Source organism: Octodon degus, unplaced genomic scaffold (genome assembly GCF_000260255.1).
Source record: "Octodon degus isolate 3935 unplaced genomic scaffold, OctDeg1.0 scaffold00050, whole genome shotgun sequence".
Lineage (NCBI taxonomy): Eukaryota > Metazoa > Chordata > Mammalia > Rodentia > Octodontidae > Octodon > Octodon degus.
In genome coordinates, this window is record NW_004524626.1 from 2,523,205 (window position 1) to 2,540,393 (window position 17,189).

The following is a 17,189-nucleotide window of genomic DNA, read 5'->3' on the forward strand; positions in this document are numbered from 1 at the left end:
AAACACAAAATAGCCAACATTTGAAGTCAGAAGTTCATTTTAGGAAATGGTTTAGATAGAAATTAACTTAAGAAAATGGTGTATTGAAAAAGCAGAATCTTCCTTAAAGGTACAGACTCTGATAAAATCAATAGGGTCATAGGTGTGCTACCTCAGGTAACAGCACTTGAAAAGTGATATTTTCCTGCTTCTTGGATTACAGAAGCTGGCGCTGAAGACATTGACATTCTTCCCAATGGCCTGGCTTTCTTTAGTGCGGTGAGTAACATATTCTCCCAATCCCACTGGAGGAGTGGCAGGCCGGGAAACTGATGCTTTGCTTTTAAAATTACTCACTTTCCAAAATATGTTCTGGAAAACAATGGGTTTAAACTGAATCTTAGGGGCTCAGGAGATAGCTTGGTGGTCTGGGCACCTGCCTGGTAAGTGCAAGGTCCTGAGTTTGACCCCCAGTACCGCATGCTGTGCCTACCCCGAAACCCCAGGAACACCATGCCAGCCACTGAAACTGGGTGGGGTGGCACATGCCTGTAATCTCAGCGCTGAGGAAGCTGAGACAAGAGGATCACTATGTGTCTGAACTGTATAGTGAGACCCTGTGCCAAATAAATAAATAAATAAATGCTTTTAGAAAACTTCTTCAAGCTTTTCTAAATACAGAGATGAAACGTCTTTGCTAAATAGCTCATGTTGGTTTATTTTCTCATTGCATTGCACTAGAATATCTCACCTGATACAATCTGTGTTATTAAAATGGATGTTGGAAGCATCACTGTGGATAATATTAATTAGTAAATAGCATACCTACTAATATACTATTTTTATTGTATTTTATTTTAAAGAGTAAAAGCAAAAGCATAAATAAATAGAAACAGGGTAACATGCAACAATGCATATGTTACAGATTTTCATTAACAAGAATAGCTAATTAGCAGTGGTTGTTCTTTTATCTATTTTTATCGTCATATATCTGTTGCTCAGATTAACAGTGATACAAGATTGGACAGACGATTGAATATTACCACTTGCTTTCAAGTGGTAATATATTTTTGTCAATTGTTGATCTATCGGAATTATTGCTATTAGTTTCTAAATTTTGTAATTTTGGTAGTTGAATAGTTCCCAAAATATTTAGTTAATTCCTCTAGAGTTGCATATTTCTGTATATACCTAAAAGATATTGGGGTATGTGTTGCGTAAGTAGTTTGACCATTAAATACATTTAATTTTTGCAAATGCAAGGCACAATGCTGCACGTTGGACATGTAGCAGTAACCGGAAAAGGCAAGGTTACCCTCAAAAATTTTTTAAATTAACAATGTAAATATGTTAAGATGGGTAGTAAAAACTCTCTGTTCTCATCTTTAAAAATAAAATAAAATAAAATTTATTTTAAAGAGAGTATAATAATAATTGCTAATACACTATTTTAAATAAGACATCTACCCTTTCCATGATATACTCAGTTTTAAGCATTTTCTTTTGTACAAATTTATATTTGTTATATTTCATTGTAACAACCTCCCTAGCCAAGGCTAATATTGCTACTTCCTTTTTTTTTTTTTTGGCCGCACTGGGTTTGAACTCACGGCCTTAGGCTTGCCAGGCAGTCACTTACTCTACTGAGCTAGCTCCCCAACCCCTTTCTTTCTTTTTTTTCCCTGTACAACCAGCATAATTGGAAGTCACCAAGTTTCCTCATCCCCTTCATTTTTGCCTTAATTCTTATAAGCCAAAAACTAATATCCCTTCTGAGCAAGCAATAGAAAGACTTCAAAACTGGTCGGGCTGCCTGCCACAGGCCCACACCAGTGTCCTTTTTTTTCTTTTAATGTACTTAGTACAGGGTCTACAGTGTCTACAGGGTCTCACTGCGTAGATTGGACTCATGGTGATCCTCCTGTTTTCAACCTCCCAAGTGCTGGGATTACAGGCACGCACTACCACGCCCAGTCTCAGTCGCTGTCTCAGCACATCCCATGGCGGGGGCAGCATGGCAGGCTCACTTTTTTGTTTGTTTGTTTTTTTGTTTTCAATTTTCTTAAATTTTTTTATTCATTTTAATGAGAAAAAATAGCAATAAAACAGTTTCAAAACAGGTTAGTAGGATAGTTACAATAATTAATACATTGCAGGTGTTTTTTTTTTTTTTTTGATACAAGGTCTCACTGCACAGTTTGGACTTGTAGTGTTTCTCCTGCTTCAGCGTCCCCAGTGCTGGGATTTCGGGCATACGCCACCATACCCAATTTCAGGCCTGGCAGGGCACACAGTACCAAGGCTCAAACTTGGGTCCCTGTGTTTGCCAGGCAGGCGCTTAGTCAGTGGAGCTATCTCCCCAGCCCACCAGTGTCCATTCTAACTGCAAATTCAGATAAGCACGATGGGGAAGTAGGCGTGCCTTTCTCCAACCGGCGGAGGTCCATCTTCCTGGGCTCTTGCATCTTCCTTGGCTCCAGTTTTTCCTGAGGAAGAGGTACCGGGCTTTAAAGCCTGCCTGTAATTATTCTCTTTTCCTGCAGCATCCATTATTTTCAGGCTCTGAGGTTCGGGAGGGATGTGAAACACCTGGGGGCAGGTTGGAAGACAGCTGCAACACCAATAAACTAGTTGTCAGACTTAGGAGAAAGGTGCAAGGACTCAGGTTGGAGAGCGCTGGGGGTCAGAACACTCCTCAGGTGCCTGGTGGATTTTCCATGACTGTTGCTGGTTATTGCCACAGAGGGAAAAAGAGATACCTTGGGTTTCAGCAAAAGCTTCAATATTCATATTTAATTTTTAAGACATGGCTTTAAAAGTAAAGTTTTTATCTGACTGCCTACACAAAATGAATCAGGTGATATTTACAGTAGGACACTGGGTTTGTCTGGAAGAGTGTGGTTACAGGTGTGAGGAAAACGTTGAGACTAGCCTCGATTGGTTATTCATGACTAGAGAGGCAGACAGCCCAGCTCAAATAGAAGGCAGTTGTATCAGTGTTTGTTTGTTTGTTGCAAGGGTGTGTTGCTGAGATTTGTAAAATTCTGGACTTACATATTTCAAGAGTTTTGCCCCCATAGGAATAAATCTGAAGAAGCAGCGAGGCCTCCAGCACTTGGATACAGTCCTTTTAGCTGAGGGACATAGTCTAGTCAGACTGGTCTTCTGACTGTGTCAGTGAAATTTTCCTGCTCGTTGTTGTTGTTGTTAGCTATCCTTGATTGTAGGACTTTTATTTGACAAATGTAGAAACTTTCTTTTTACTGCTGTCCTTCGCGTGTCCAGTGTGGCCTTCAACACTTCCCAGCGTGCCTTTCCTTGTAGATGAATACCTCATATGTGACGGAAGCCATTTGTTCTTCCTAATATGTTAGCTACCCTCCTAGGCTTGGATTTGAGGGTCACCTCAAAACTAACATCAAGGAGAGTTTAAAGCAAAGAACAGAATTAAATGATTTAAACAAGGTGAAAGCACCTAATGCTACTGAGCTTCAAAATGGTAACAATGGTGAATTGCGTTTCATGTCTTATCACAATTAAAAATAAAATGTATTTCTAGAACGATAAAAGATTTAAATAATGGCAAGTATGAAGAGAACCATGAATAACTGTTACTGTCTGGCAGTGCTTCCTGTGCAGATACACCATGCTGTTATTTTGGGGACGTTAATAAAGAATGGAAATTATTACCAGCTGAAGTGGCACAGCCATAGACCAGTGGTATAATTCTAGATTGTTCTACTTCCCAGAGCTGCCAGCCTTACCAATATGCAATTGTAGGTAGATTTTTAAGAATTAAAGGATTTCTTATTATGTCCAATTTATGCATAAAGTAGGTCCTTTTTTAATGTAGCCTATTTACTGCTCAGCTTTTCAGCTCCTAATTATTATTATTTTTTTCCTGTTGTCTTCTGTTCCTCTTGTGTTTATGGCTTTATGCTGCCACCTTTAACCAAAGAGTGTATTTATCCTCCATGGGGTGTTCCCACTTTAGTCCACCTAAGTACTTACAGTTTTGTATTTAATCTTTTCACTGTTTTGGGAAGGGTCTGAAATTTCCAGGACTCCATAGCTTTGCACCAGATAAACCTGGAGGAATACTATTGATGGATCTAAATGAAGAGAGAGCCAGGGCACTGGAATTAAGAATCAGCCGAGGATTTGATCTGGCTTCATTTAATCCACATGGCATCAGCACATTCATAGACGACGGTAAGACCTGCTAAGTTAGCAGTGCTGAGAAACACAGACAAGTGATTGGGTCGTACTGATGGGAGAGTAATTCAGGAATTATTCCTCTATTCTTCACACAGCGTGTTTGCTTGTCTCTTCAGCTAGCAGCGTGCTATGCTACATTTTGAAAGAATGTTTAAGTTTCATAACCTTTTCACAAACCTATAATCATTGAAAAGAGCTATATTTGTAAATTGAGCTATGAACAGATTATGCATGAATTCTGTATATAGAGTGGGAAACACTCCTTTGTAAAGGTCAGTGACCAATGTTTAGAGATAACACCAGTCAGACAATGATGGACAGGACTGGGGAGATGACCTGCTAGCTTGCACATTCAGCCTTTCCTTGTCATAGTATTTGAATATCAGTGTCTGCGCAGCAGTCCTATGGTTATGACCTCTTGTAAATTAACTCTGTTCTTTCAACTCTTTAGATGACACAGTTTATCTCTTTGTTGTAAACCACCCTGAATTCAAGAATACGGTAGAAATTTTTAAATTTGAAGAAGAAGAAAATTCTCTGCTGCACCTGAAAACAATCAAACATGAGCTTCTTCCCAGGTACCTCCTCCTTTTGTTCATTCGCTTTTCCTCTAGTGTTTCTTTCATATGCCTTCCATCATGATGAACAGTCTTCTCACCTTTTAAAGAGCTAGTACGTACTTAGCTCATATACAATATAAAATCTAATATACAACATATATTAAATATGAGAGTTCATGCAGTTGTGTGTGCATATACAAGTGGAGCTTTTATTTCTAACCTAAAAATTCACAATCCAAAGTGCTCCATAATCTAAAAGTTATTGAGGACCACCCTGGTGCCACAGGTGGAAAATGTTTCATGCACAGATTTTCAAAAATATTGTGTAAAACTGCCTTCCAGCTATGTGTGCATAGGAAACACAAATGAATTTTTTGTTTAGATTTAGGTCTTATTCCTAGGACATAGATAACATATATACAGATATTTCAAATTCCAAAAATATTAAAAATCAGAAACACAGCAACTCCCAAGCATTTTGGATAAGGAACATACTGTGCACACGTGCTTGCACACACATGTGTGCACGCACACACACAAAATCCCTTGTGACTCAGGGAAAGCAGGCGTTTGAAAGTTGATGTCACTCTTTATAATAATCTGTGTTCTATGTAGACTTCATTGAGAAGGTAAATAAAATAAAAATCCAGAACTAGCAGGCAGTAGTACTCTTGGGTCTCCTGGAGAGGACTGCCGTTTTATCTTAGATGACCCAACACCTATACACTTGCCCTGCCATGGGACAGTAGCTTGGCTAGTATAAGACTTAGTATGCAAGCTGTTCTTGCAGCTATCCATGGCTGTGGACCAATTGAGCCTGTAGAATTGGAGACAGTCAAGTTGCTAAGGGGTCACTACTGCTCCAAGACCACATCACTGGTGGATGATGTGACTAAGGGAGGACTGTGCCTGGCCTCCAGCTCAGCTTTCAGGAACCATCTGCCTTAGGTTTAAATTTGATAGGTCTTTTTAATTTCTACTGTCCTGCCTAAGGTATAAGCATGTAACTTCCAGTCATCCTTCCCCAAGATGTACTTCATAATGAACAGGATCATAAATATCATAATAAATAGGCAGCCTCTGAAGTGGGGAGCTCTTTCAGAAAAAAAAAAGAGACTCACCTCCCTAGAACTCTATTTTTCACTTGACAAGGGAGAAGGAAGCTCTTTCAGAAATTTTTGCATAGGAAAATTGAGATTGAAATTTAATAACACCCTGGCCTAGCTGGTTTTAAAATGTAATTGTTTTATCATATCAGTCTCTCCTCCGAAGCGCTGCTCTCCAGCAGTTTCGTCATCCACCTCTGCAGTGTTTACCGAGTGCCTGTTCGGTCTTGGCGTGTTGGTTATGTGAGGCAGGTAGAAATGGGACGGTCAACCTTTGAGGAATAACTAAGTGAGGAGCCTCAGGAAAATCTAGCGCCTTGAGTAAACATGAGTGAGCTGAACACTGTGGACGGACAGCTAACCAGCTGTGACGCGGAAGCCCTGTCCTCATGTGTGACTTGTGTCACAAAGCTGACCCTGATGGCACCGAGTTCTCCTTTCTTTCATAATGATTCTGCCATAATTGCTAAATGACCTATCCTCAAAATTACTTGCTACCATACACAATTATCCTCTTGGAAATCATATTAGAGTATAAGGCACATGAATTTCACCATCGAATGTTAACTCCTCTTCTCCTGGAAACACTCTCAGGAAAGTGAGATTTCATGTGAGTCTTGTGAATACTGAGCCTTTAAGATTGATATCAACATTTATATTTATTTTCTCTCACGTTGTTTTTCTCTTTCAGTACAAATGATATCATAGCCGTTGGACCAATGCATTTCTATGCCACCAATGACCACTACTTCTCTGATCCTTTTTTAAAGTATTTGGAGACGTACTTGAACTTACGCTGGGCCAATGTTGTTTACTATAGTCCAAGTGAAGTGAAAGTGGTAGCTGAAGGATTTGATTCAGCAAATGGGATTAATATTTCACCTGATAAAAAGTATGATGTATTACAGAACATCTTCATTTCTCCAAAGTCATTCCACTGGCCTAATTCCTTCCTTTTTTTCTATTTGTGTTGGTTTTTTTTTTTCCATAATTTTATTGAGAAATAAAGAGCAATGAGACAGTTTCAAATCAAATTGATAGGACAGTTTCAATAATTAACACATTGCATACATTCTTCCTAGTGTTTAATTGCTATACAAGATACAAACATGATATCCTATTTACAAGAACTATTACAAAAAATCCCTCTATTAATGGTTCACTTGTTTTGAGAGGGAAGAAAAACACTATTTGTGAAACACGCAAAACCTTTGATGTTTTAAAAGCCACGTGTACGAGCCTCAAAATTTCTGGTATATGTAACCTTTATTTTAGCAATATTTGGTATCTTACTGATAAAAGCTTTTTATTTATAGAAACACCTGCCCTTTCACAGTCCATATATATTCATTTATTTGGTACAGGGCCTTGCTACATAGCTCAGACTCATAGTGAGTCTCCTGTCTCAGCCTCCCCAGTACTGGGATTACAGGCATGCATCACCTGGTTTTGGTGGCTGGCTCAGCACAGGGCCTACAGGGCATGCAGTACTGGGTGGGAATTGAATCCAGGTCCGTGCGCTTGCCAGACAGGCACATAGGCTGCCGAGCTATCTCCCCGGCCTGTGCTGACCATTTGTCATTATGCCACTGTGTTGTTACTTAGTCGCTAGGTAGACCTGGACTGTTTATTGTGGTGCCAGCCATGCCGGCCAAGTGGGGCTCGGGTTTACTAGTGACTGTGTCCTTCCATCTCACTGTAAGCTTCTGGGGGGAGAGGCTGTGTCTGCTTCGTGTCTGTTTTTGTCACCACACTAAGTTTATGGCTTTACACATGGTTACTCAGTGGGACAGTTGCCAGGAAATAAACAGTTGAGTGAGTAAATTTGCCTTAAGATGATTTATTAATCCCCCTCTCCCTTAGGTGTAGACAGATTGTTTTGAATAGATACATATCTCTTTCTCTTGAGGTTTTCCATGTACTAATATTTTATTAAATATTAATATTAATAACTATTTTAATAAAATGTATTTTGTACCACATATTCATATATGCAAGTAATAGAAATATCAAGTTATACTGTGGAATGTAAACTTAATATTTGTCCCATTGTCATTTCAGTGGCAAGTGTCATGATCTTTATGTTCAATGTCATTTTTTATTACAGACATTTTGAAAAATTATTGAATAATTCCACATTGTTGGGATACTACTGAATTGCTTCAGAAAGCTTATTTGTTAACTAAAAATTGACCTTTATGAAACATCCCTTTAGGGCCATCATTGATTAATTTCTTGGCAGGTTATTAAGACTTACTCTTTTTTTTTTTTTTTTTTGGCAGAACAGGGGATTGAACTCAGGCCCTTGTGCTTGCCAGCAAGCACTTATTCAACTGAGCCATCTCCCCAGCCCCTAGACTTATTCTTTTATACTCTATTTGGAAGCTTTCTATTGGCAGGAAAAGCTAACAGTGTGTCCTTTTCTGTAAAGGTACATCTATGTGGCTGACATATTGGCTCATGAAATTCATGTTCTGGAAAAACAACCGGATATGAATTTAACTCAATCAAAGGTAAATATTTTTTAAGTACAGATATTAATGTGATCTGCTTTGCAGTTCTATAGTAACCATAATATTGTCTTTAGAATCCAGACGCCAGTGTAGCTATTTTGTTTTTAAATATACCTCCATAGAACAAGTGAAATTCCTGTTCCCAGAGACCACAGGGACCGACTGCAATTATGTGCAGCCACAGCTTGAGAGATATTTGCATCAGATTTGGGGCTCTTCCCATGAAGAACTGATGGCATTCAATGAATTCCAAGAAGAATTTTCACAACTGAAAAGACTATTAGATGAATTTTCAAAGGAAGATTTCTGCACATTGTCAGTTCTTTCAATAGTAAATGATGGTCGAAGTTGAGTTCTACACCATTATTATTTTCTACCTGCTTGACAACACATATTTGGGTGGATTAAACATTTTTTTACCTTGCTTGGGTGGAGTTCCTTGACATAACTGATCACTATCCGTCTTTTAAGAAAGTTAGGTTATCAGTCTAACTTTCTTAATTTCAGAAAAGATAAAATATAGCTCCAAACTAGTTTATTGAAGTTATTTTAAGCAATACTGGTGTTAGACAGGTGGAGGCAGGGAAATACGCATCATTTCCCTGTATACATAGAGGCAGGAAAGGTTAGCTCCAAATTATTTAATCAGGTTTCTAACGTCATTTAGATATTGACATCTTTTCCTTTGGAAGGTTCTCCCATTGGATACCCTGGTGGATAATTTATCCATCGACCCTTTCTCTGGGGACGTCTGGGCCGGCTGTCATCCTAACGGTCAGAAGCTATTTGTGTACAACCCGAACAATCCTCCTTCCTCAGAGGTTCTTATATTTTTGGTTTTTCAACCTTAATTATTCACATCATTTTGAACTAGCAATGCAATAAACTGTCTTAGGGATGATTTATTAGTTCTTTTAGACCAATAATACAGTAAATTTTCCAAGTGGTTTTGCAATTACCTTAAGCCAATAATTGACAGAATATTATATTGTTCAAATACTTTAAGAAAGATTATCTTTTGATGTATTAAATTACAGTGGAAACAGTGAAAGACGTTGCAGCATGCTGGCAATTTTCAAAATATCTGGTTTATTGTCAGATCACTACGTGATAGGTTTTTGTTCACGTTGAAGTAGTGTGAAAGTGGGAACATTAATGTGTAAGTATTTCTATTAATGCTGAATTGCCATAATAACCCTAAATCCTGTGTTGGCATGGCATAACAAGATGGTTTTTAAAAGTACTTTCTTTGAAGGATTGAGACAGTACATTAATTTAAGCATTGAAAAGATGGCAAACTGCTGTGTTCAACAGCACGTTCACTTAATCATCAGGTCATTGAGGTAGACAGGGATTATTGGTGCCTGAGGGGTGTGGGTGTGTGTTGCTCTCTATTAACACTTTATATCTCTTGAGTAGGTTTTGCGCATCCAGAACATTCTGTCCGAGAAGCCAACAGTGTCTACAGTTTATGCCAACAATGGCTCTGTCCTCCAGGGAAGCTCTGTGGCCTCCGTCTACGATGGCAAGCTGCTCATTGGCACCTTATACCACAGAGCCTTGTACTGTGAACTCTAAATTGTCACTTGGGTGTGTATGATAACCTCCAACCATTAATTTTCTATGAATCACTCATTTTGAGGAAATTTAACAACAGTATTGACACAGATCTGTATTGTATAGTTAATTTTACTTCAACAAGGAAAGTCTCCAATTCTTATAGCATTTTAACATAAAAGGAAAGTGAACTTTTTTTAATGCCAGATGAGGGAGAGGAAAGAAAACTGCCTTCCTATAACGCGAACACACTTGGCACAAAATGACCTCGCTTTGCATTCCAACTGCAGAACGTGAGTCCCCTGATGCAGATTGAGTTGTTTCCTAAAAATGTTCAGTGACCTCAGTTCCCACCTTGCGACCACTGTGAACGTTCAGAACTACTGACAGATAATGTTTTGAAGTTTTGTATTTGCATCTTTGTTTACTGTGAAAGAGGTGACATTATATTAAATACTAACTGAAGTCCAAATTGTGTACGTGTTTCATTCCCAAGATGTGTTCTTGCAGGGGAAAGCAGCCACTTTTCATGGGATTTCCTCCAGATGGGCACCACTGTGTCAGTTTCTGTCACCGAAAGCTGGACCTGAAGGGGCTCTGTACTCAAAAAATATAAAGCAAACACACAAAATCGACTACATACTGAAACTTAGATTCTCAGACTGTAATGTAAGGAAATCTTTCCGTCAGTTCTGTTCAACTACCTTGGCTACAGTGAAGAGGTACACGTTGGAGCTGGCAGCTTCTGTCATCCGCAACCAGAAGCCAGGAGAGCTAGAAGTCAGGGCCCAGGGCCCTATGGGAAAGCAGCAGCAGTCCGGGGTTCGGGACCAACGGTGCCTCAGCCACTCGCAGAAGAACTCTTCCACTCATAGCTCCTGTAGCCCATAGGAAGCCTTGGGGAGAGACTTGCATGCATTTCTTTCCATTGTAACTTATCAAAGCACTTTATTTCCCCATTCATACTACTTATCCACTTTTGTCATTGTCATTAAAAGTATTTTTACTTCATTACAGCATGCCTGACAGTGCAGTCAAGACACTGTTTTCATTATTTCGTTTAATCCTAATTGCAGCCATGCGGGAGTAGTAGATGCTGGTGTCACTGCTAACATTTTTAGATGGCTCCTAGTTCTACACTTATTCAGGGTTGGATATCAATCCATTTGGGACGCCAGGACCTGTACCATTAGCCACATCAAGACGCTACTGTCATAGAGCCATTGAATAGTTGGTATTTAATATTTTTCTCAATGCATATAGTTTCTTCTTCTCCATCTCTCCCTCCTTCCAGTGTGAGTTCTGCTTTTCGATGAGTTGTCTAATGGTTCTTCAATGTAAATTTCAAAAGTATCCTTAAACTTGGCCTCTATCCATGCGGCCTGTTTTTATTTATATTTTTAAATCACCTGCTAATAAAGACTTGGCTATCTTTCTTGCTAAAATAATGACTGTTGCTGTTACCATTACCCATGGGGGAAAATATTAATACAATAAGATTAAACATCCTTCACCTAGAAATTAAAAAATAAGCATATGTTTTAGGATTTAAGAGATAGTGTGTAAGAGATTGCATCTACAAAAAATAGTATCAGAATACAGTAGGCATAAAATAAACTTGCTTTATATGTTAATTGTTAGAAATTTTATTTGGGCAAAAGTAGATATCAATAAGCACATGCATCATCTTTATTTCTTTTTTTTTTCTGTTTTTTTGGGAGGGTCTCACTATGTGATTCAGGACTTAAGCCCACTTTGTACCCCAGGCTGGGCTCAGACTTGCAATGATCTTCCTGCCTCAGCCTCCCAAGGGCTAGAATTAGAGGCATGCACCATCACTCCCAGCTATCTTAAACAAAACCACTAGAAACAACCCAAACTGCAATTAATGTGTGACACCACTAGGTGGATGTAGGTCTCTCTGTGTGTATTTTAATTCAAGATAAAGAACTTTTTTTATTTTTTTACAGTAACTCAGCTCTTTTGTAGCAGCTAAATATGAGCAGATATATTTAAAAATGGGAAACTAGGAAAATTAAATATTTTACCCTGTATAGTTTTCATTTTGTACCTAAGTCATTTATGGCAATTAAGAATGATCTTTTGCCAGTGAATGGAGAAGCTTCAGAGTCCGTCACTGTACCACCCACATTCATGTGGCTGGAGTTACTCTACATCCCTGTGCGGCTTTCCATGGTGGGATCTCTGACAGGGAGGGAAGGAGGTCAGGAGCACACTGATGACACCACTAGCATCCTGCTCCTGGGTTTTAAAATTTTTCTTCCAGTATGTTTTAATTTTCATTCTTTCATTACAAGGGAGTTTAAAGACATTCTTATTTATTTAAGTGTATTTTATTATTTGGTGAACTTTTGTGTCTTTTTCTTTTCTAAAAGGGTGCTGACCCTTTTTCTTGTGGGTAGCTGCTAAAGAATTTTCCACTGATGCCGGCGAGATAGCTCAGCATCTAACACGCTTGCTTAGGCAAGCTTAAGCAAGCGTAGGGACTGTGGTTCAGTCCCCGGCACCACATGCCATGCCAGCCCCACCCCTAGGGCGGGCTGAGCCAGCCACACAAAAAAATCCATTCATAATTGTAAATCGATGTGTACATTTTTTTTCTTTTTGCTTATTTATTTGCTTTGACAGTGCTGGGGACCGAACGCAAGGCCTCGTAGTGCTAGGCATGCACTGTATCAGACTTACATCTGAGCCCTGTGTTTCTTAATTGGATGAAGACACAAGGAAGGAGCACTTCTGATTACAGTAGACAGTGGCATAGAATTTCAAACGCTCGAAGTACCAAGTGCAGGAGACATTACTCAGAGTAAAATAGGAGAAACCTAAATAAATCCTCTGGTTTCATCTGCTTTTAGGTAACATAAAAATCAATTTTGGAGGTCAAGTGGCTCAGCAGTATATTAGCCTCCTGCTAGCTTTGCTGTAGATAATGTCTCTGATACAAGGGTCACAATAATGGTTGCCTAGGTTACTGTTCAAGGACATGAGAAGCACTTTTCCTGAAATCACCAACTGGGTTGACTTTTTAACTCAAAGAGACTACACCCTTAGGTCATGCTAAGGTCACTGTTGTCTGAATGCTCATTTTGTGAAGAGTCATGAAGTCATTACACATGTGTAGGATACTGCACATTTCACTTCTCCTCATCCTGTGCCCTACTTCTTTATCCCATAAACATTCTCAAGCCCGATTCTTGAGGAGGAAGCTTCCAACTCAGATCCCTGCTCCCATGCTTGACCCCATGCAGATCAGCTCTTTCCTCAGATCTTAATGCTTCCAGGTCTAGTATCTTGGGCAGTAGTTGGTCTTGTTAGTAACCAGACTTTTGTTATGAAAAAGCTGTGTGGTGAGACCATGTCGCAAAAAAGAACTCTCCCCCACACACACAAGGAAAGGGTTAATGTAAGGATGAGTTTATTACATGCACTTCCTTACTTCATTTAGAGCTTAAAAACTATGCTCTTAATAAATGTGAGTCTCATTATGCTGAAGAAAACTTGAAGATTTCTCCTACTTCACATGGAAGACATTCTGTTTTTTGAAAATCATTTGTTAGCATTTTAATGAACCCCCTGTCCAGTGGCTTCAAGCTACCAGGACACAAGCCACAACAGGCTCCCCCAACATCCTTAGTCTTCCCCTCAGCTCTTCTGCTGAAGAATTTGGCCTTCAATCTGATGAGCTGCTTTGGAGTTGTCCCTTCCCAGGAATGCTGCAGTAGCCTGCTAGCACTGCACCAGTGATGGGAGCTGCTCCAGTCTCGCATTTGGCAGCACTTCCTTGTGTCTGCTCACTGACCAGTGCCCACAATTTATCAAGGTTGGCAGTTGGGCAGAAGCTCTGGTTTCTCTTTAGGTGGTAATGTCTCATACCAATCTTCACAAAGCAACCTGGGGGATATTTGCCAAAGTTGATCCTAAGGTGATACATGCCACCAGCATTACCAGGGCCTCTGGGGTGCCTGTGGTGCTTGCCAATGTGGTCTTGGCTGTAGCTCATGCGGCCCCAAAGCTGCTATGTCTTCCTTAGTCTGGATGGCATGTTGGTGGCTGAGATGAAAGAGAGAAGTGCTGTGAAGTCTCGTGAGATACCGAGCACAGGGCTGGGGTCAATGTGCCTTGGAAGACATTCTTGACATGGATCCCTGTGTTATCCGCAGCAGGCCCCATATCCATAGATACAATCTTCTCCACCAAGTTCTGCAACTCTAAGTATCTTTCCTCAATTTTTTCTCTCCCTTTGCACCCCTCTGCCCACATCTAACCAATCCAATATTGCCAGGACGCTGCCCCTATATTTCTTGGATCCATATAGTTCTAAGAACATGGGGGGAAATATTTATATATCTTTTCAGTCAACATTATGTATCTCACACAGACTACTCTCAGACTGGCTTCCGACTATCCTCCAGTTAACTTCCAACTATGTTTCCGGGATAAGCAAGTCCTCCATCCTTTCCTATTCATTCTCCTCACTGTAGAGTAATGCTTCTAACATATCTGCTGGGTTATGTGGTTTCCAGTGACTTCTCAGTGCCCTCTATAACATTGTTCAAATTTCTGAACTAGATATATAAGCACCACCCCCCATACACACACACACACACACACACACACACACACACACTCACACACATACCTCTACAGATTCAGTTCTCACTGTCTTTCTCCCAGCTCTTTATGCTCAGTGTTTTCTAGAGTCTGTTCTCTGGATCAAGCAGTGACATCACCTGTGAACTTTCCTTTTTTTTAAAAAAAAAAAAATTTATTTGTGTGTGTGTGTGTGTGTGTGGCCAGCTCAGCCCACCAGGGGGTGGGGCTGGCTGGCATGTGGTGCTGGGTATTGAACTGCCATCCCTGTGCTTTGCTAAGCTTGTTCTAAGTAGGTGCTTCAGACCACTGAGCCATCTCACCAGCCCCTGAACTTTCTTTTTTTACGTTTTGTTTTTACCTTTATTTTTTCATTAACTTTACTGAAAATCAATAATTACATATCATATTAAAAATTATAGACAAATATTGAAATGCGAAATATATAAGATGTAGAGTGATTTTTAGAGAAATATTTCTGAAATGAATACATCACATGAGATTAATAGATTGCACATGGTAAGTAAAATATTTACAGACTTAAATGAATATGACAATAAAAACTGTCCAAAATTAAAATAAAGAAGAAAGAAATCACAGAGCAGTCATATAATAGTTCACTCTGTGTCAAAATCAAGAAACTTATATTCATATAATTAGGATTCTCAAAGTAGAAAGGGGTAGGCAATAAATATTTAAAGATTTAAAATTTCTGAATTTAGTTGAACTTATAACACCACATTTCCAAGAAAAACGAACCTTTTGCACAAGAAATTTGAATAAAATCATATAAAGATACACAAAAATGAAATTGTCCAAAACTTATTCTAAAGAAAAAAATCACTAAGGCATATATATAAAAATATTAGCTATGGAAGAACAAAAATAAATAGCATCATATTCCACATTAGAAAGAAAAAAAAAGGACCAATTATGTAAGAAACTAGACTAATTAAAGGACTAAAAGAAAAAAAATCCATCTTCTCTAAATTTTATACTTAGCAAACACACCTTTGAAAACTAAAAGTAAAATATTTTCCAGTTATACAAACTTGAAATATTCTAATACCTCCAGACATAGCATATAGGAAATAGCAAAGAGCATAAATCAAAATTCAAGAGAAGTTGCAGTATGTTCCTGGATGAACAATAAAGAGCTCTCAAAATGATAGTTATGCAGGGTTATATAAAATATATTAGATGAACCCTTAGGAAATATACTTTTTAAACTTTCTGCTACTAGGAGAAAATATCATACTATGTCTTTTAAATAGATTGTAAATCAAATATGCAGTATAAATCTTAAAACAAAAATTAAGATTAAGCAATATTCAGAAAATGAAATATTAATTAATTAAAAATTAAATGTTTCAAAACAATTGAACTACGAAAAAGTTTAATGGTAGTAAAGAATTGCTAAGAATAAAATATAAGATAAATACTGGAATGACAAATAAATGACCAACACGTCTAACAGTTTGGGGATAGGATATCTCACAAAGTTCTAGCATGTCATGGACATGGATAATGTCCATAACACTTACTGGTGCCCAGGTGTCACTTGTAGGACTGAGCTACTGCTATTTCCTTGATATCCACCCTGTAGACCCAGATGTAATCATGACCCACAGGGTGCAGGAAAAGTCCATTTGTAGAATGTGCTGATGGAATATCTTGTTGCTGTATACAAAAGAATAACTGAAAGATTGCTTTTGTATATCTCCTATTCTCCCGTGTTTAATTTTTGCCCTATCTGGTGGGTTCTTTTCATTCTCATTCATGGAGTTGTGGTCATTTTGATCCCTCTCTAGAACATCTTTTAGTAGTCTGTGTAGGTTTGGTGTTGTCATCATGAAATTCTTAAGTTGTTCTTCGTCATGGAAGTATTTCACTTCTCCATTATACTTGAAAGAGGGTTTTGCAGGGTACATCAGTCTGGGTTGCAATTTGTTTTCTTGCAAGACTTGAAGTATTTTGCTCCATGCTCTTCTTGCCTTGATGGTTTGTGAAGAGAAATCTGCCATTATCCTGATGGGTTTTCCTTTAAATGTGATCTGTTTCTTTTCTTTAGCAGCTTTTACTATACTGTTGCTGTGCTGAATTTCTGGGATCTTGATTATTATATATCTGGGTGTGTTTTTAATTGGGTTGATGTTATCTGGAGTTCTATATGCTTCAGTTACTGAATGTCAGACTGTTGCCCCATATTTGGGAAGTTTTCTGCTATTACTTCCATCCATATTCTTTTTACATCACTTGTATTGACTCCTTCCTTCTCACTGATGCCTATTAGTCTCACGTTGTTCATCTTTGCATCGTCTTGCAGGTATTGACTTATTTTTTCCTGCATCATAGTTGTTTTAAGAACTCTTTTCTTACTTTTTCACTAGCTGCATGGTGTCTTTAATGTCTGAAAGTCTATTGTCACTTTCATTCAAACGATTTTGCCAGCTTGTGATTGAGGTTTTAAATTCCTGTATATCACTTTGTATCTGCTTCATGCATTTTATTTCTTTCCTATATTGCTTATTCAAGAATCCAATCATTTTTATATTCTGCTCTAGGGACCAGGGAGATGGCTCAGTGGAATAAGCACTTCCCTGGAAAGCACAAGGGCCTGAGTTCAATCCCTGGTTCCACCAAAA

At 38.7% G+C, this 17,189-nt stretch overlaps 1 protein-coding gene across 1 annotated transcript in view; it reads left to right on the forward strand.

Moving 5' to 3' along the window:
- The window catches only part of LOC101588605 (serum paraoxonase/arylesterase 2), a 28,996-nt gene extending 18,887 nt beyond the window's left edge, over positions 1–10,109 (forward strand). The window contains exons 3-9 of the mRNA XM_004632616.2: positions 203–258; positions 4,026–4,191; positions 4,649–4,775; positions 6,555–6,755; positions 8,295–8,376; positions 9,069–9,197; positions 9,796–10,109. Coding sequence (XP_004632673.1) covers positions 203–258; positions 4,026–4,191; positions 4,649–4,775; positions 6,555–6,755; positions 8,295–8,376; positions 9,069–9,197; positions 9,796–9,954 — 920 coding nt within the window. The 3' untranslated portion in view covers positions 9,955–10,109. The remainder of the gene's footprint in view (positions 1–202; positions 259–4,025; positions 4,192–4,648; positions 4,776–6,554; positions 6,756–8,294; positions 8,377–9,068; positions 9,198–9,795) is intronic.
- The last annotated feature ends 7,080 nt before the right edge of the window (positions 10,110–17,189 follow it).